Source organism: Protomyctophum parallelum (genome assembly GCF_964188405.1).
Source record: "Protomyctophum parallelum genome assembly, chromosome: 19".
Classification (NCBI taxonomy): Eukaryota; Metazoa; Chordata; class Actinopteri; order Myctophiformes; family Myctophidae; genus Protomyctophum; species Protomyctophum parallelum.
The window spans coordinates 25,383,912-25,403,852 of record NC_139717.1 but is presented as its reverse complement, the minus strand read 5'-3'; the positions used below and the strand labels follow the sequence as shown (position 1 = coordinate 25,403,852).

General features: G+C 40.4%; 2 protein-coding genes across 2 annotated transcripts; one reads left to right on the top strand and one right to left on the bottom strand.

The window, feature by feature from the left end:
* Window positions 1–1,271: 1,271 nt before the first annotated feature.
* Window positions 1,272–4,246, top strand: LOC310876236 (NF-kappa-B inhibitor alpha-like). The gene is made up of 6 exons (XM_083789709.1): window positions 1,272–1,577; window positions 2,192–2,297; window positions 2,653–2,860; window positions 3,028–3,116; window positions 3,295–3,552; window positions 3,771–4,246. Exons 1-6 carry the CDS (start codon window positions 1,330–1,332, stop codon window positions 3,798–3,800), a joined length of 939 nt encoding a protein of 312 aa, XP_083645835.1. The 5' UTR covers window positions 1,272–1,329; the 3' UTR covers window positions 3,801–4,246.
* A 1,708-nt stretch (window positions 4,247–5,954) lies between these two features.
* LOC310876276 (proteasome subunit alpha type-6) lies at window positions 5,955–13,410 on the bottom strand. Its single transcript, XM_083789767.1, has 7 exons — window positions 13,227–13,410; window positions 12,690–12,784; window positions 12,194–12,275; window positions 11,947–12,102; window positions 7,880–8,058; window positions 6,785–6,879; window positions 5,955–6,216 (listed from the first exon to the last, which is right to left on the bottom strand). The coding sequence occupies exons 1-7, from the start codon at window positions 13,300–13,302 to the stop codon at window positions 6,159–6,161; spliced, it is 741 nt and encodes a 246-aa protein (XP_083645893.1). The 5' UTR covers window positions 13,303–13,410; the 3' UTR covers window positions 5,955–6,158.
* Window positions 13,411–19,941: the final 6,531 nt, after the last annotated feature.

Sequence of the window (19,941 nt, the reverse complement as noted above, 5' to 3'; positions counted from 1 at the left end):
ATTCACAATGTTCCTCCCCTCCTATGCATGACATGTCTCCATACGGTCATCGGTCTGCAGGCTACTGTAACCTTGTCAAAAATGTTAAACTTCTTGCCTCCCATGAATTTATTTGATATATTTTGTGTGTATTTTATGTAACTGTATGTGTGCACCCATTCAATTACATAATGCTGTATATTGATTTGGAATTACTTTTAATTCATACCCTATTTTGGGCATGCCATAATATAGCCTATATATACAAGATCAAGCCGTTTGCAACTAAAATAGTTTTATTATTTTGCACAAAAGAGCACACAATATTCACCATCATATTCATAACAATTCATTACTTAGGTATGCAGACTTAGGCAATATGACAAGTGTTTGCTTGAATGCTCCATATTGCCACTTGGCAGTCAAACTGCAAGGGATAGATAAAGCACACTTCAAGGAGATTGAAGTGAAATGAGAGGATTTGCACTGTAGAGAGAATTGCTTGAATCTTTTCCAACCCCCCTGCAGTTAAACTAAATGGAATGCACTTTTCTCGTCCCATGTTTGCTATACACTGCTACAGATTAAAAAAAAATCACCCTTACAAAACACAAAAACTAAAAGTACTGGATTAGGGACCCTGTAAGTGTTGAATTTCACTATTAAAAAGGTGTAACAAACCCTGCATACTACATGAAGTTATGCAGTATCAGTGATGACCATTTTTGGCCTACTGTTGTTGGCTTTAATTCAAAATTCTTCAGAATTATTATTATCATTATCACTATCATTCTTATTGCCTGAAATGTGATAAAGATACCCTTTATGATGAGTATAATAGGGTAATTTAACTGGCCCGTCTAAAAGTACTGTTTACTTTGTAGACCCAATGATGGTCAATGCAGCTTTTGTTTGTTACTTCAAGAGGGGTTTATTTATTTGTCAACTTGGCTATACTCACAGCAGGTACAAGAAGTGAAACCAAATGAAGTTTTGCACATGATAGAATGACTACTCATGATTGATAATAACAATGTAGTTATTTTGTCATTAACAATTTGGAACACAGTCACAGTGTTATTAACATTAATAGCATGGCCCTGAAACACCACGAATATGTGTCTAATAGGAAACTACAATTCTGGGTATATTATTATTTAAGGGGGGGGGGGATTTTCTCAAAAAAGCACAAATACTTGTGATTTCCCTACTTGGTTGGAAAATGGAAATCCCCAGCTCCTCCCCCAAGTGAACAAAAGCAAGCACCTCCTTCCGAGCACAGCATTCTACTCTCTGACCCCCTCGCTCGCATAAGTAAAGGATAACTCAACTATAACCCTCTCGACAAACATGGACGTATATAGAGTGTCGAATCACAACCAAATGGATTACAACTTCGAAGATGATATGGAGCCCAAACACGGGAAAACGTTACCTTGCCAAGACGACCGTTTTGACAGTGGCCTGGATTCATTGAAAGAAGAGCTGGCCAACGACTTTGAGGAGCTGAGTCTGGTGTCGAGTTATAATAGCGAGCCCACCACCAGCCCGAATGATTACGAACCCTGGAGAACTGCAGTCACAGAGGACGGTGATACGTAAGTTTAATCTAATATTTAGGCCTACTGTACGAAATTAAAACGTTTGCAAACAAATATCAATGTAGAGATAATGTTTTTTCTTTTTTGCAAGTCTGTCATTTTGGCATGATAATCCTGCAACCACACATTGTTGTGCAAATCAAATGCATTCGGACCAGCATGCAGATTTACGCAACTACAAAAAAGCAACCATGTAAATTAATGACAGAAATAGTAGGAAAACGGGTCGTCACAACTGGATGCAATGTCTACACTAGTGTGTGTGTGTGCGCGCGCGTGTAACTGTGTATGTGCGTGTGTCTTGGCACTGAGCACATAATGGGCGGAGCCTGTAGTCCGCTGTGCGCGTTCAGGAAAGTCCCTGGCGCCGCGCCAGTAACTGATAAAGCGTCAGATGTGTCAAGCCACAACTGGTGGAAAGAACCCGAGAAAAGTCCATTATTGCGAAACGCTCGGCTGCTCACTCGGGCTTTGTTCTTTTTTCCCCTAGCTCCTTTTTAAAATGTCTGAAACCGCTTCCTCTGAGACTGCGTATTCTTTGAAAGGCACTATTTTAATAATAACCCTTCCTCTCTCTCTGCCCCCCTCCCCCTCCTCCCAACAACTCACAGGTTTCTTCACTTGGCCATTATTCATGAAGCCACCGAACACGCCAACCAGATGATCAAGTTGTCACACAATCACCCATTCCTCAACGCACAGAACCACCAAAGACAGGTAAAACAACAACAAAAACTCAGTAATGTTAATGACTGGGGATTCTAGTTTGTTGCCCCCCCCCCCTACACACACACACACACACACACACACACACACACACACACACACACACACAATTTAGGCATTTAGCAGAGCAATTTACAGTAAGCAAGAACAAAAACATGGTAATACATATATATATATAAATAGTCAGAGTGAATCATAAGCTATAAGAACCTAACAGTGGAATATCTATATACTATAGAGTGCTATGTCTACATACAATGCTATCATAATGCCCACTGCAAAAGAAAATAGGCCTATAACTCTGCACATTGTATTGAGACTCATGTATATGCACCCCACCCCCCAGACTGCACTCCACCTAGCAGTGATCACTGAGCAGGCCCAGCTGGTGGAGAAGCTCCTGAAGGCCGGCTGTGACCCCCGGCTAGCAGACAACAGTGGGAACACGGCGCTCCACATCGCCTGCAAGAAGGGCTCCCTCACATGCTTCAACGTCATCACCCAGAATAGCTCCCGCCACCTCGGCTCCATCATGACATACCCCAACTACAGTGGTAAGTGTCTGGCATATTCTCGTCTCGCTTGGAATGGGTTATTGTGGTCTGTATACAGGTCGATGTCAACAACAAGTGCAAAAGCGTATATATGAATATTTGTGCGCACAGTCGCACACACACACACATGCAAGTAATCTGACCCACTCTTCCGTTTTCTTTCACAGGACAGAACTGCCTTCACCTAGCATCCGTCAATGGCTACCTTTCATTGGTGGAAAGCCTTGTCCAGCTTGGTGCCGATATTAATGCCCAGGTAGGTTTTGCTATGCCCTCTTCCAGAAACCGTACACAGCAGTACAGTAACAGCATGCAACTGAAAAAGAATAAGTCAATTCATACATAAAACACAGTATCTTAAGAAAAAGAACATCTAAATACTCTATCACATGCAGAAAGGGAACTGACGTTATTTTTCCATGTGTTTCGTGCAGGAACAGTGCAGTGGCCGGACAGCACTCCATCTAGCTGTGGACCTCCAGAACCCCACTCTGGTCCGCTGTCTCCTCGCCCTCAACGCCGACGTCAACTGCCTCACGTACGGGGGCTACACGCCGTACCACTTGACCTATGGCCGCCACAACGAGGACATCCGCTGCCAACTGTACGAGAAAACGTCCTGCAGCCTGAGGGAGTTGCCCAGCGATTCGGATGAGAGCGACGAAGAGGAGCTGAACTTTTCTGATGAAGAGGTCAGTCGGTGCTGCTAACAGAATGATCTAGGGTTTATACAAGCTTGATACAGACATTTTACTCAAAGCCACTCAATGAATCTCATAATTATAAATGATAGAATATAAGTAAACACTTGTCTGTATCATAATGTCTGCAATACTGATTCTGACATTATTACAGTAAGTTGCATAATTGGATATATTCTGAATGGCATTTCTTCTGTTTGTTTCCACAGATGTATGATGATATAAAGTTTGGAAAGTAAAAGACGCCTTCCAGTCCTGGTGGTGTAGAAGATGCTTGTGGTTGGTGTAACCACAGTCCAGCATGAGTGTGGGTGGGGTCCGTCCTCAACCTAGCCAGGAGAGGTCACTGGTCGTGTCCAAAGGTCCAGATCTGGCCAATGGGGCCACATATGAAGACAGAAGACAGTGTCTGTCTATTCTGGTCAAGTCCAGTCCAGATCACAGAAGTCAGAACGGTCCAAGGATGCAAGACAATACAAGAAGACTCTGGCCTCAAAAAGTCTTTCTATGAATGTGTATATAACAGAAAACAGACATGTAGATATAAATAAATATAATATATTGTAAATAGAAATACACAGATATATATTTTTATACTTGTGAATACATTTTTCATTGTGAATCCAAACACTATTGAGGAAGAAAAGGAATCATTATGAATAAAATAAGCTTTTATGAAAATGAATGGCTTTGACCGATTTGTTTCCTTTCCCAATTAACTGCTCCATAATGGGTTTAATTTCTTTCTGTGGGGTACATAGTGCCCCTGTGGGGGAACATAGTGCCCATGAGTCTCAGTGTACCAGCACTAAACAATGTGAAACAGCAACAAGGAAGAAAGGAGTCATGGTACTTTTTTTTGTTACCAAACTTTTGAATGAATCTCACCCTCACACTCTTGAAAGTGTGGGATTTCCTTGCAGGGGCGAGGTCAGTAGGTTTCTGAGTCAGCATTGAAAGTCCCTGGGCGGCATAAGAGGAACAATCTGTACTATTCCACTCTACTGTACCACAGAATATGCATTTAGGAATCAGTAGTAGTTACTAGAAATACCCAGGACATTTTCAAGAGGAAATATTCCTTTTTACCAAGATGGGAATTGTAGTGTGCACTCTACTTCCTAAGTTAGGAAATGTCAGTGGTGTGTGGGAAGAAAGGTTTCCTTCTCAGCTGATAGGTGTGTACTATCTACTATCAGTAGACAGTAGTAATGTATTTATCTATTTGCCAGTAGCCCCTTTTTGTATCTCACCTTACCATCCATGTTTACCTCACCACTAGCATTGTGTCCCAATCAACTGACCTCTCCTCAACTTGTGGCACAGATGAAAAAGTCCCTGAGCTAAACTCGTAGCAATGTACTGTATGTAAATCTAGCCTGTAATTGGGGCTGTAAACATCAACCAGGCTGTAGACCTGTACTCAGTGTACTGTACTCCCAGGGGATTTTCCAAGAGGTCTGACTCATCCGTGCTCTAACAAAAGACTCAGCGGTTCCTATTCTTCAGGTGACCCATTCTTTCCCCACAGGAGAAGCACGTGTTATTCCTGAAGGACAGCAGGATTTACCTGGCAGTCTTGTGAATCTTTGGGACTCTTGAGAATTTTGTCAAAGGACAACTGACACCCACTCCTGGCCACAGAAATGGAGAACACTGGGGTTTTATTCCAAAAGTACTCAACACAGAGGATGCGTTTTAATTTTATATGAGAGCCAGAGAGAAGAGGAACGGGTGGGGGTGTGAGTGCAACTGGAGGAAGTGGAATGAAAACCCCCGGTGTGCGAGCTGTTGACAAGTTTAAGTCCATCACCTCTGATCACAAGGTGCTGAATGAGGCCACACAAAATGCTGACCTAGATGGACTCAGACAGAAATGCTGAGCCATATTTCTTCCTAGAATGACATGATTTTCTAAATAACCACAGTAATAAATCATCAAACGTACAAAGGCCAGGGAATTATAAGTGCATGTGTCTTTACTCTTTAACAGAACGCTACATGGAACACACTTACACATGGACAGATTTCTAATGTCCGGTGATTTGAAAAGTAAACTTTAAACGAAATGGGTGGGCTTGTAGTAAAGTACTCACAGCGATGTCATGTGAGTTTCAGAACCACAACAGGAAGCTCACAGGCAGAGATGTGCTTGCACAGCTCAAGAAACCTCAATTTCCCCTACTTCTAAATTTGACTAATTGAACAAGAACACCACTAACCAAATAGAGCTTAGATTGCAATGCCATGGAATAATTATGTCTGTTCAATTTCTGTGCATAAAATTACAGCCACCAACATTTTAGAGCATGAATGTAAATATTGTAAAATTCAAAAACCAAACCTTCACACACGGTGTGACATTTAACTAGCGGTTATTCATTTCTAATCCGAAAACTTCCAAAAATCCTTTATTGAAACAGGAGGGTAAATGTACAGCAAACAAGTTAATCTTTACTACAAAATGTTTATTGTTCAATGAAACAGGGGGGGGGGGGGTGTACACTGTACAGCAAACAAAGATATCGCCAATGGGGAAACTACATATCCCATCATGCTCTAACTTGCTCCATCAGGTGAGGTGGGTCTCACCTAGCTCAGTCTCTCTCTGCCAGGGCCATCAGATGGACATCGATCTCAGACTCTGTCAGCATCCTGAAGGAAGACATTAAGATATCACATTTACACATTTAGTCCTAAAAACAGGACATACAGAAGTTGTAAAGACACGTTGAGGGAATGTTAGACATTAGGGAACAGGAATAAATGGTAAATGGTGCATTTAAATATATATATATATATAGCGCCTTTATCCAAGGCGCTTTACAGAGATTGTGCATTACATTTACCCATTCACGCACACATTCATACACGGATGGCGGCGGAAACCATGTAAGGCACCAACCTGCTCATTGGGAGCAATTAGGGGTTCAGAGTCATGCCCAAGGACACTTCCGACACCAACTCTGGTGGAGCCCGGGTTCGAACTGACCCACCGCCACTCCTTATGTCCCTATCACGTAGAATTGTTCCTGGCACATAACATAATGTGAATGTGTAACTGACACGTATCTGCACCATTCCTAACTAGCATCTATCAAAATAGACGTGATACAAGGAATGACGAGTGCTAGGGGGTGAGGTGATTTCTCAGACTGAGGCAGAAAGTAGGGAGTGAGTCAGCCATTCTGACTGCCAGGAGGAGAGCATTCCACAGCTTTACCTGTACTTGTGGTCCTGCGTTGTGACAACTCCCACCTCCAGCTCAGAGGGCTTGAAATCAATGGAAAGAACTGTAGACAGACAGGAGATGGCCGTCTGTTGGGGAGAGAGAGAGAGATCAGATCAGATTGGACGGAACTTTATCGACCCTGCATGGGAATATTCAGTCATTTACACTTACAGCTGATTGATTAATCATTAACAGACACTGATTAATTAATCATTAACAGACACAATAGTACAATTGTTCCCCATCATAATAGACAGCTGTTCTGTCTCTGTTTACGATGATATAGAAGCGGCAGCTTGAAAGATAAAGACAAGCAATATTTGTTGTAAAAGTATTTGCTGTAAAATAGGTGGGATACGTAAGCCAGTGATAAAATAAACAGAGGCTGACAGACGTCAGAGAGGCTGTCAGGCGTCCTGTCTCACACTGTAGCAAGACCAATAATGACCACCTCGGCACATCACAGTACATCCCTTCACATGTACACAGTACAATGTACTTCATTTAACTATGAAGTATGAAGAGTCTGAGTGTACAAATAGAACGAAATGGACTGTCCGGTAGTACTATAACAATTGGGACAAACAGTTGTGAGTTAGTGCTGTGAAAATATATTTGTATTTACTTTCTATTTATTATTCTTTTCTATCTATTCTTATTTTATTTAGCTTCATCTCTTTTGTAATTTAGTTTATTTTGTCTACAAAGCACATTATAAACACAGTTTAAGAAAGGTGCTGTAAATACTTATAAGATGTGGTATATATGCACAGCCAAATCATATAATCTTCTGTACGAACCATACAGACTGTAGGTACGAACAGTATAATCCCTGTGGAGGACATGGCAATGGTTTATTTTCCTTTGAGTATTATAATAGTAATAAAAGAAGTCAAGTGTGTATGTGTTGATGTGCTTTATATTGCCACTTTAAAGAAGCACCTGGCATTGTTATTATAACAAATCTTTTTAATAATTTCTGTAGTCAGGATCTTCCCAGAATGACAGGGACATCTTCATGTTCCTACAGTACCAACATAGGCTACTGTACATCTCCAGGCTCTTATTCTACAGCAGCATGTGTACCTCGATCGTTTGTTCAAACGTCCAGTCGAGTTTCTTCTTGACTTTCTTCTCCAGGAAACTGGTGGCTTCTGTCTGCTTGACCCCGGCGGCGGTGGCCTTGAAGCCACAGTAGTAGCCCGCCGGATCACACTTGTACACCTGAGGGCCGTTCTCCGCATCGACACCAATCACTACCATGCCTGGGCAACACAGTTTAAAGTCTGTCACTTTGGAAGAGCATTACAGTTAATTAGGGCTTGTTTTGTGATTAGCAACTATCAGAGCAATTGAGATAATTGTTGCTGAAAGACGACTAGGTAAGTAAACTCATATTGGAGGTTGACTGCCACTGATGAGCCACCATCACTTAAAACCATTAAGGCCTGAGGCTGATTTTACGAAAGTCTTCTAACTCTAACTCTATATCTAAGGAGATATATTTTGGCCAGAAGCAAAGATTTGAGTTTAAAATGTTTACTTTAAAAAAATATATATATTAAAAGATTTGCAGAAACTTTCCAAAATAGCATATACAAACGCTCATAATGTGGCATGAAAATATCTGCTATTTTTTAATAGCCAACCAATGTGTAGTATGTATAGACAAATTCACAGAGGCTTGCCTGGGTGTGGCCATTACTGAGGTGTGTAGCAACTCATAATGTAATAACTGCTCATGATGTAATAAAATCATGAGCGCATAACGTAATAACAGATTTTTCTATAAAATACGTGTTACGTTATGAGTTGCTACAATAGGCAGCTCATAATGTAATAAAAGTTCATAATGTAATAATGGCCCATATTGGTGAGAAAAGTCTTACACTGTCATTGTTATTACCTCTGTTGACAAATGTAGACTTTCATATGGCCCATATAGTCTTACACTGTCATTGTTATTACCTCTGTTGACAAATGTAGACTTTCATATGGCCCATATAGTCTTACACTGTCATTATTATTACCTCTGTTGACAAATGTACTTTCATATGGCCCATATAGTCTTACACTGTCATTTGTATTACCTCTGTTGACAAATGTAGACTTTCATATGGCCCATATAGTCTTACACTGTCATTGTTATTACCTCTGTTGACAAATGTAGACTTTCATATGGCCCATACAGTCTTACACTGTCATTGTTATTACCTCTGTTGACAAATGTAGACTTTCATATGGCCCATATAGTCTTACACTGTCATTGTTATTACCTCTGTTGACAAATGTAGACTTTCATATGGCCCATATAGTCTTACACTGTCATTGTTATTACCTCTGTTGACAAATGTAGACTTTCATATCGTCACCTTATTAAACTAATTAAACTAAAAATATGAAAAAATATGACTATTGACATACAAATAAAGGTGTATGTCAATCATGTAACATGTAAGGATAAAATGACTAAATGACCAATATCTGAACATGCCATTTTAACTTAGGCAATTATAAACGTTATTTAGGCCAAATTACTTCTGCAGTAAGTGACTTAGGCAAAATGTTTTATTCCAATTATTTTTAATAAACCATGGTTTAGGGTCAGCCACAGAGTGTTTAAAATAATATCAGAGAACAAAAGACATTTGACACTGAAGGGGAGTGAATGGGAGTGAATTTGGAGTGAATGGGCCTGAATGGGAGGTACTGTTACTATGGGACTGAATGGGAGTGAAAGGGAGGTACTGTTACTATGGGACTGATACTATGGGAGTGCATGGGAGTGAATGGGAGGTATTGTTACTATGAGACTGATACTATGGGAGTGAATGGGAGGGAATGTGACTGAATGGGAGGTACTGTTACTATGGGACTGACACGATAGGAGTGAATGGGACTGAATGGGGTGTACTGTTACTATGTGACTGAATGGGAGTGAATAAAAGTGAATGGGAGTGAATGGGGGAGTGAATGGGACTGAATTGGAGTGAATGGGAGGTACTGTTACTATGGGACTGTCACTCCCATTCACTCCCATTCAGAGTGAAAGGGAGTGAATGGGAGTAAATGGTAGGTACTGTTACTATGGGACTGTCACTCTCATTTACTAATGGGAGGTACTGTTACTATGGGACTGTCACTCCCATTCAGTCCCATAGTATCAGTCCCATAGTAACAGTACCTCCCATTCACTCCAAATTCACTCCCATTCACTCCAAATTCACTCCCCTTCAGTGTCAAATGTCTTTTTGTTCTCTGATATTATTTTAAACACTCTGTGGCTGACCCTATCTGGAGTGAATGGGACTGAATGGGAGGTACTGTTACTATGGGACTGAATGGGATTGAAAGGGAGGTACTGTTACTATGGGACTGATACTATGGGAGTGCATGGGAGTGAATGGGAGGTATTGTTACTATGAGACTGAATGTGACTGAATGGGAGGGAATGTGACTGAATGGGAGGTACTGTTACTATGGGACTGAATGGGAGTTAATGGGGTGTACTGTTACTATGTGACTGAATTGGAGTGAATAAAAGTGAATAGGAGTGAATGGGGGAGTGAATGGGACTGAATCGGAGTGAATGGGAGTGAATGGGAGGTACTGTTACTATGGGACTGTCACTCCCATTCACTCCCATTCAGAGTGAAAGGGAATGAATGGTAGGTACTGTTACTATGGGACTGTCACTTTCATTCACTCCCATTCAGAGTGAAAGGGAGTGAATGGGAGGTACTGTTACTATGGGACTGCCACTCCCATTCAGTCCCATTCACTCCCATAGTATCAGTCCCATAGTAACAGTACCTCCCATTCAGTCCCATTCACTCCCATAGTATCAGTCCCATAGTAACAGTACCTCCCATTCAGTCTCATTCACTCCAAATTCACTCCCATTCACCCCCCTTCAGTGTCAAATGTCTTTTTGTTCTCTGATATTATTTTAAACACTCTGTGGCTGACCCTAAACCATGGTTTATTAAAAGTAATTGGAATAAAACATTTTGCCTAAGTCACTTACTGCAGAAGTAATTTGGCCTAAATAACGTTTATAATTGCCTAAGTTAAAATGGCATGTTCAGATATTGGCCTAAGTCATTTTATCCTTACATGTTACATGATTGACATACACCTTTATTTGTATGTCAATAGTCATATTTTTTCATATTTTTAGTTTAATTAGTTTAATAAGGTGACGATATGAAAGTCTACATTTGTCAACAGAGGTAATAACAATGACAGTGTAAGACTATATGGGCCATATGAAAGTCTACATTTGTCAACAGAGGTAATAACAATGACAGTGTAAGACTATATGGGCCATATGGAAGTCTACATTTGTCAACAGAGGTAATAACAATGACAGTGTAAGACTATATGGGCCATATGAAAGTCTACATTTGTCAACAGAGGTAATAACAATGACAGTGTAAGACTATATGGGCCATATGAAAGTCTACATTTGTCAACAGAGGTAATACAAATGACAGTGTAAGACAATATGGGCATATGAAAGTCTACATTTGTCAACAGAGGTAATAACAATGACAGTGTAAGACTATATGGGCCATATGGAAGTCTACATTTGTCAACAGAGGTAATAACAATGACAGTGTAAGACTATATGGGCCATATGAAAGTCTACATTTGTCAACAGAGGTAATAACAATGACAGTGTAAAACTTTTCTCACCAATATGGGCCATTATTACATTATGAACTTTTATTACATTATGAGCTGCCTATTGTAGCAACTCATAACGTAACACGTCTTTTATAGAAAAATCTGTTATTACGTTATGCGCTCATGATTTTATTACATTATGAGCTGATTATTACATTATTAGTTTTTATTACATTTAACTTATTACATTATGAGCCTTTTTGAGCCTTTATTACATCATGAGCAGTTATTACATTATGAGTTGCTACAAGGTGTACCATTAAGCGCAGCAGCACTGATTAGCTACACCATGGATTACCCCTCAGTAATGGCCGTGCCCAGGGCACCCCTCTGTGAATTCGTCTATAGCTACAATCTAAAATTACACTGATGCTTTGCTGGTTTGAATGGGTTAACTGTACAAAAGGTGCATGCCTAGAAAGCTTATTATTACAAACACCAGAAACTTACAAAGATTCACTTACAGCAGCCCAGTGGCCTCATCTCGGCGTTCTGTGTGTAGACCTGTGAGAGGTCTGCCATTCTCTTACAGAGCATGTCCACTGGGATTTCGTAGCCGTACTTGTATTGCCAGTTGGCGGATTCATAGCGAGCTCGCTGGACCTGGGACCGACTGTCAGCTGTCGTGAGACATGCAGCAAGGGTGAGCAATGTGCATAGGTGTATATGGAGCATATAAGGTTTAAGCACCACCACTGAATCAGTTTGTACCTGTCATCCCAGACATCACACATCCGATATTGTCTGTTATTTTGTAGAGGTGGGTGACTGTGGAAGCATCTAGAAGCTTGTCCTGCCACGAGGAAGAGAAAGGTTCAAAAGACGGAGGTGTACTGTTACTGTATGTATTAGACACTGTCTAATTGAGTAGACATCATATTTCGTCCGACTATTGGCACATTTGGAAGATTAAACTGTATTGTAAGAGCCATGAATCTATTCTGTGCTGTCATTTAAGGACTTGTCAATCAAGGCCTTGGTTACCATGGTTACAGGGAGGGGTATTTAACCCTGGCCCTAATCAGGTGCAGGTGTTGCTGACATGCAGAGGCAAACAGTTTTTAGACTGTGTTTGGAGGGCTCATTGTCTGTCGGTATATTCTTTTGATTTATGCGAAGAGCAAGCCCCGTTAACCACGTTCAGTCACCTCATGATCAGTACATTTACATCACAGTGGAAACTTCAAGTGTTGGTGCATCAACATACCGGCACTTTCTTCTGTGTTACAACAATCGCACAGTCCTTCCCCCTGACTGCTACCGATGTGAGTCCACCTTGGTTTATGGCTTTGAAAGCATATTCTATAAACAAAATAATATATATGTTGTTGTTATAATGACACGTTTAAAGTTACAATGGCAATTAGAAAATCATATTAATCAGAATGGGCACGTGACTGCCACCAAATACCATAAACGGTCATTGGTTATTTTTTACATCAGCTACGTTTTCTAATGTAAAAATGACACTTTAGAATGAATCAGCTTTAGCTTGGGTGCAACAGTAACAGCCATGCTAATTGGGCAACATCTAGCCAGCTATAGCTGTCTTCTGTTTTGCCTTTTTAACGCAATAACTAATAACTACCATACATTCACTTAACACAGTGGCTTGTGTTCTTCAATTAGTTTCAGTATGGTTGTTGTGTGTATATTAGCTTTGAAGCCACAAGCTACACGAAGCATGACAGAGCATAGAGCTAGCTAGCTACCGGTGTCTGTGTGAATGAATACTATTACTAACCGACTTGGTAAAGTCTTCCTTCAGGAGAGAATATAGTGATGTGACGATCGAAGCCCGCACTTGAACCACGAGACATTTTGCACACTGACTGAATCAAACTGCAGTCGTTAGTCTAAAATATTATTTATTGTTTTGTCAACAACAGTAAAACACTAGATTTTCACTTCATGCAGAATGATGAGTCCACCCGGAAGTTGAACTGCACGGAAAAATAACTACATCCGGGCCGGCGCGAGAGGCTACTAAACAAACAGCTTCTTGGGTTTCCATGGAAACCGGCTCTGATGGAAACAAGGCAACAGGAACATTTATATCATCCACTCTGATATACTTTGGTCCCTGACGTGACGTCATTGTACTGTTCCATGCATTAATTAATTTATTTCATCAGGAAAGTTTAATGAGAACCACTTCTAAATTTACAATAATGACCTGGGCAGTTTATCTGCAATTAAATAATTCATTTAACATCCAGCATTTCATGCATTCCGAGATACACAAAATGTATAATGTCAGCCATTCTAGGGCTATTCAAAATAAATATTTGTTTCACAAGTTTTAATGGACCTCGTGTCGTGTGTTGGACGGGGTTGGACCTAGGGCTAGGTTGGACCTAGCCCCTTTCGGGACCCTACATAAAGCTTTTCTGAAATTTTGAGTTTTATGTTGGGTCCCTGGTCATAACTATATTTTCGTATGGGAATTCCGGAACGCGGAAGTATACATGCTCTCTAACATTGAATCTGCGCCGTGTGACGGTCTTTTTTTGCTTGAGTTATTCTGAATTCGGGAACTTTAAGTACCTATACATCCCGCTGCGAATATCTCCTGTGGCGCGGAAGCCGTTAAGTATTTTTAATCTTTGTTTGACCGATTTGGTCGCTTTATTTCTTCTTGTTTGTTTACCGTTTATTGTACCGCCTCCCGGTGTGCGGTTGGCTTGTGCGGCTACGTCCCTGCCTCTGATCTGCTCTGTCATAGCTATAGCGCCACTAGCTAGCCAGATAGGCGGTACAATGAGGTGTCAATAAACAAGGAAGGAAGAGAAGATTCAAAGCGACCAAATCGGTCAAACAAAGATTAAAAATACCTAACGGCTTCCGCGCCACAGGAGATATTCGCAGCGGCATGTATGGGTACTTATACTAAACATATTCAGAAACGCTCACACGAAAAAATGTCGTCACAGAGCGCAGACAGGCGCTAAACATGTTGTTTATGTTTAAGAATGGCTGCGTACCAGGTGGCATGGTAGTGGTGCAACAGGACCCAATGCACTGGGTCGAACAAATGTCAGAAACTTCAGTAGCATTGGGTTCTGCTTGGAGGGCTAGGTTGGACCCTCATCAGCAGCGTCGGAGAGGAACAGGCACTGTCAGATCAGTTACGCAACTTTTGGGAAATCGAATCCCAGTTGTAATCCACATGAAAGAAATGCATTCTGAGAAGGAAGACATGGCAGTGTAATCCATTCCAAGCCGTGCATATCCACGGCTTCCCAAGCCGTGCATGCTCATCAGCTTATCTTTTATTATAAGATAACCTGAAGTATTATTAAAGCTTTTATTATTTTATTATATTTGATTTAAATTGCATTTGAAGACAGTGTGCAGGAGTTTTTCGTTCAGTAGGCTACGGGTTCAGTAGACTATATTCTATTTCTATATGTAGGCCTACACTTTTATTATTTGGAAGCTTAAAATGCTGAAAATAAATTTGACACCATGAAAAATAGACTACTTCAACATTATTGACCTGGTTAATATTACGATAAGTTAACTGTTCCTTATCACTCATTGTCTACACGGTAAATGAAAGATAAGATCACAGCTTATTTCCTTTTTTTCTCTGGGGTGATCAAGTTACCATCAATGTGATTTCTGTGCTCTCAGTTCCCATCATTTACATTTAAGGTTTCTTGGCTGTAATGCCATGGGTTTCCCCCCGTTGGCTAGTCTACCGTCATAAAGCTGAATGGGTGCTTCCTTCCTCTAACCCTCTTTATATGTTACTGATACATTTGGGTACAGTGACTCAGGCAACTGGTTCTGTGACAATTTGAACATACTGTTGACATGTTTCCCAGAATTTGGGCAGGACGTTTCAGGTCTGCACCAATAACATCAAAGATGAATACTTGAACAGTAGCCTAAGTCAAACTCGATTTGAAGATTTTTTTTTTTTTCTCGACTATGACAATGACTACAATGATAAAATCTCTTTTTCATGTACACACAAAAAAACACAAACCAGAAGGTTTATCTTATTCTCTGACAATTGACAAGGAAGGAAGGAACTGCAGCAAACAGTCTGTGTCTTTCATTAGCCACATCATATCAAATTCCTGTTCAAACCATGAACATTTCACTTTACTGATCTACTAAAGACTAACTGCAGTGTCCACGTTTTGACTGCTTTAAGCGTAAAAAATTGTAGCCATGGTTTAGTTTTTATATAAATGAAAATTATGCCATTAAATGTTATAACCGTCCATTTGGCAGTAGGCCTATAGTAAGTTTGAGGCAAGCAGTCTTTTTTCCCCCTTCAGTTTCACTATTCAAGTTTATTCTGCTGAATGGCTATACGTTTAAGAAGGGGAGTTCATAATTACAGCCCAACCAATGCCAGAGTTCTGGATTTGCCACAGTTCTCAATTTTGTAGTCATGGACCGCCGATTAGGTGTTTTGACCATTATTTTGTCAAGTAGTGTAACATTGGGCCCAGGCCGTAGCGTAACGGTCTGGGCACCGGACTGGTGATCCAGTCGCGGTGTGCCGCGGGTTCGACTCCCGAACCCGACACGGCCTTTACCGCATGTCATCCCCCCATCTCTCTCCCGTTTCCTGTCAGCCTACTATCTGTCCCTTAAAAAATCAATAAAAGGCGTAAGCCGCAAAAAAATATCTAAAAAAAAAAAGTAGTGTAACATTTTCCAAACAATTTCATAGATGCAAAATAAACAAATAAGGTAAATTTAATTTAACCACTTCAAAATTGTGATTTAAATTACTTGGAAAAAAACGTGACATTCTTTTGTCATGCTGAAAGTGGTTAGAAATTGTGAGACATAGGCTGCATGATGACACCAATGTCATCCAAAAAGATAAAATAATAGACAAAATGTCAGCTAGACTCTAGCTGACATTTTTAATAGTCTTTAACAATGACTATTGAGAAAGAGTTTGGATGGGAAGAGACATTTCTCAACTGTAGCTAGTCTAGTCTAGAACCACACCGATATTTCAAATGTTTCCTTAAAATATTGTTCCTTATACTTGCAGGTAATTGTGCTTACATTTGCTAATTAAGCACATTTTCAGCACATTGCATCTAATCTGCTCTATTCTTATCACATGTCATATGAGGTATTTTAAAGGTCAGTAGACATAATACTGCACTTGAAAAATACTTCTCAGTTCGTCGCTGAAAGGCATCTGCCCTTGGTTCATCACAACTTAAGCCACACAGCCCCTCATGTACCTGCAGTATACACTACTACAATTCTCTTTCAGCACCTCTGTTCTCTCTTCCCCCGTCTTGTGTTTTTACTCCCAAGACTTAAGAATCAAGAGGGGTTTATTTGTCACTAGCCTCGGAAACCCAGAGGTTTTTAATTTGTCACTTACTCATACAGGTACAAGCACATTAAAGCATAGCCCATTCATATTTTATCAGGAGAGGTATGTGAACACTGTACCGTCATTCTTAAAGACCCCTTTCAGGCGTGGGACTGACTTGTAAGGTGCAATGGGGGCTCTCCACCATCACTGTCAGTGACAAATCTATTTGTATGGCTTTTTATAGTGCAAAGCCATAGTAGCTAATGAGTTCCAACCACACCACACAAGTTGATATGTTACGCAACGTGGGAAACATTGTTGAGAGCGCTTTGCTGTTATGAAACCTTCCTCTGAAACCTGTCATATCTTTTTAAATGAATTGATTACTGGCTTTGTCATGTCTTATAATGAATTCAGCAATCTTTAACAAAAATTAGATTGATGGATTGATGTTTTTATTGACAAAATGCACACATTACACGACCATATATGTCTCCTTTGAGTGCAAATGTTTGTGTAAACTGAGTTCCATGTGTTGGGGGTGGGGTGGGGGGGGGGGGGTGCAGAGACATACAGAAAAAGAGGCTCGTTGAACTGTGGCCTACATTTTGTATCTCTTTATGCAGATTTCCTTGTAATGCCCATATGACAATAAAATAATAGAATCATAATTAAAACAAATAGATAAAAGACCAGCTTCTCTTTGACTAACCAGTTTCCTTTATTTGTCTCATTAAGTCTTAGACAACATCAGAATGTTTGGAGGTGAAAGCAGGAAACGACATAATTCACAACATCTGATAGAACTACGGTAAGAAAGTCTGATCTTGTGCAACCTCATATCTAACCTTGTGTAACCTCATGTTTCTAAGAAATTGTTGGGTACCTGCAACAAGTTTTATGAAGGGCTTATCTATCTGCTACAGGCATGATGTTTACATACCATTCCTACATGCATGTCCCAATTCTGCTGCTTTCAGCTACACACAACTATGTTGTTTGCCAGGCTCTGTGTGTGTGTGTGTGTGTGTGTGTGTGTGTGTGTGTGTGTGTGTGTGTGTGTGTGTGTGTGTGTGTGTGTGTGTGTGTGTGTGTGTGTGTGTGTGTGTGTGTGTGTGTGTGTGTGTGTGTGTGTGTGTGTGTGTGTGTGTGTGTGTGTGTGTGTGTGTGTGTGTGTGTGTGTGTGTGTGTGTGTGTGTGTGTGTGCGTGCAACTAATATTTTGTTGTTTATACTGTAATAACAAACATACAAATCGAGTTAGGCAGTAGTCTAACTGGTCTTCTTGCAAACATGCACAGGTAAACATTGTGTTTTGAGACCTGACTTCAACCTGAATCTATGACCTTATCTGACCTTAACGCTCACAGTGACACATCAGACCCGTGTATAGGCTATGACTTCTATGACCTGTCGAGTGTCGACCTCAATGTTCCTATACTAACATACATATCCGACCTGTGTGTGACTTCTATCATGACCCGTCGACCTCAATGTTCCTATATATATATATATATATATACACAGAGCAGTGGGCGTGGCTTTCTGGACCCACTGAAAAACTTTCCAATTCTTTTCTTTCCCATATAGAGATTGACTCAAATGAATATTGAATATTTATTCTAAGCCTAGAATCATGTCTATAAAGCTTCTGTAAAAGGAACTTTATTTACTTACATGTGATCTTCTTTGTGCTGGATGCAAATAGGAACATTAGCAGCAAAAACAATGACAGCAACATTAAGGGATGTGCATATAGGGAACGTTCAGAATGAAACATTCACATTTCTTCACCGAAGATAGCTGATACCAACGCCACAAGCACGACAACTCATGTTGTGACGTGATGTGTGAGCTTGTAGATCTGCTATTCATGCCAAATAATTGACCACTAATGCTAAGAATGCATGCGGCTAAATAATGGGTTTTGTATGTACTGTAATGTATTGACTGTTTTAAGTCTCTTTTTACATGAAAATGTAAAATACAATTTTAATACAATCAGATAGGACTTTTCTGTTTGGCTGTATATGGGCTGTCAAGGCCAGAAAGTATTTTTTTGCCACTCAGTAGGCGTTCCCACATAACCTTCGGGTATAATGATGATGTCACGTGCATACCCGCCATAGGAATATTCCTTGTGCCAATGCCAATTTAATCCATCTCACACTGTATTTTAAATGGAAAAATAACAAAGAATGATTACCTTACTGAAGCTGGTCATTAGAGACATTTATATTGCATGTAATTCAACATTCTTTGAACATACATTATCTAGATTGTTACATACCTGGCCTAGGGGTGCCAGATACACAATACAGAACTGCAAAAGGGACTGGGGAGACAGGCTTTTATACAAGGCGTCGGCACCGGGCCCAGGTGCCGCCGCTTGACTGATTGTCATGACATCACAGCTCTCCTCCCCAATCCATTGCAAGATAAGGAGAAAATAGGGACCGCAAAGTAAAGAAACCATAAAATACTAAGTGTATAATAAATATCAGACAAGATCTACAGTACCCACTGAAAACATTATAATACCATTGCTGAAAATGGCTTTGGAATAGCGGCGCTGGCATTACATATAAGTCAAATGCACTTGGAATGGGAAATAGAGGGGGAGAAATGGAATCAGTAGAGATTTTTAATTGTGCGCAGCAACACTCTTGAAAACAGGCCCTTTTTTATGTCAAGATGCAGATGCCAAAAAAAGTTTTTATATTTAAATTAAATATTCTTTAGGGGCATGTCATGTGATCTACATGCACAGCCTTTGTGATCTACTGGTAGATCGTGATCTACCTTTTGGGCACCCCTGCCATACCATACCATACACCCTAATATATAGTACAAAAATACAATATATACAGGGGGCCGTCACAAGATCTATATGAAATGGCTGCAAAGGGTGACCACGGTAATAGAGCACATCCACTCTAGCCCAGGTGCTGCAGGACAAATGGCAGTACAATAGAAAGAAATAGAGTCTGCAACACTGGTTTATTAATTCAACGTTTCGATCACTGGGATCTTCTTCGGGAATCGAAAGGGGTGACCAAACACAACTTGTAGGTTATGAACTACACACCTCCAAGTGACTGTGGATGTTAGAAACGTCTTACTCCTATTACAGTAGGCCTACCACCTCTCTCTCT

Bases quoted from the DNA above. Each gene is read 5' to 3' on its own strand.
- LOC310876236 (XM_083789709.1), top strand. From the start codon at position 1,330: ATGGACGTATATAGAGTGTCGAATCACAACCAAATGGATTACAACTTC. The intron at 2,298-2,652 runs GTAAAACAACAA...CCCACCCCCCAG, and splicing joins CACAGAACCACCAAAGACAG to ACTGCACTCCACCTAGCAGT. The intron at 2,861-3,027 runs GTAAGTGTCTGG...TTTCTTTCACAG, and splicing joins GACATACCCCAACTACAGTG to GACAGAACTGCCTTCACCTA.
- LOC310876276 (XM_083789767.1), bottom strand. From the start codon at position 13,302: ATGTCTCGTGGTTCAAGTGCGGGCTTCGATCGTCACATCACTATATTC. The intron at 12,785-13,226 runs GTTAGTAATAGT...TTTTGTTTATAG, and splicing joins AGGAAGACTTTACCAAGTCG to AATATGCTTTCAAAGCCATA. The intron at 12,276-12,689 runs GTATGTTGATGC...TCCTCGTGGCAG, and splicing joins TAACACAGAAGAAAGTGCCG to GACAAGCTTCTAGATGCTTC.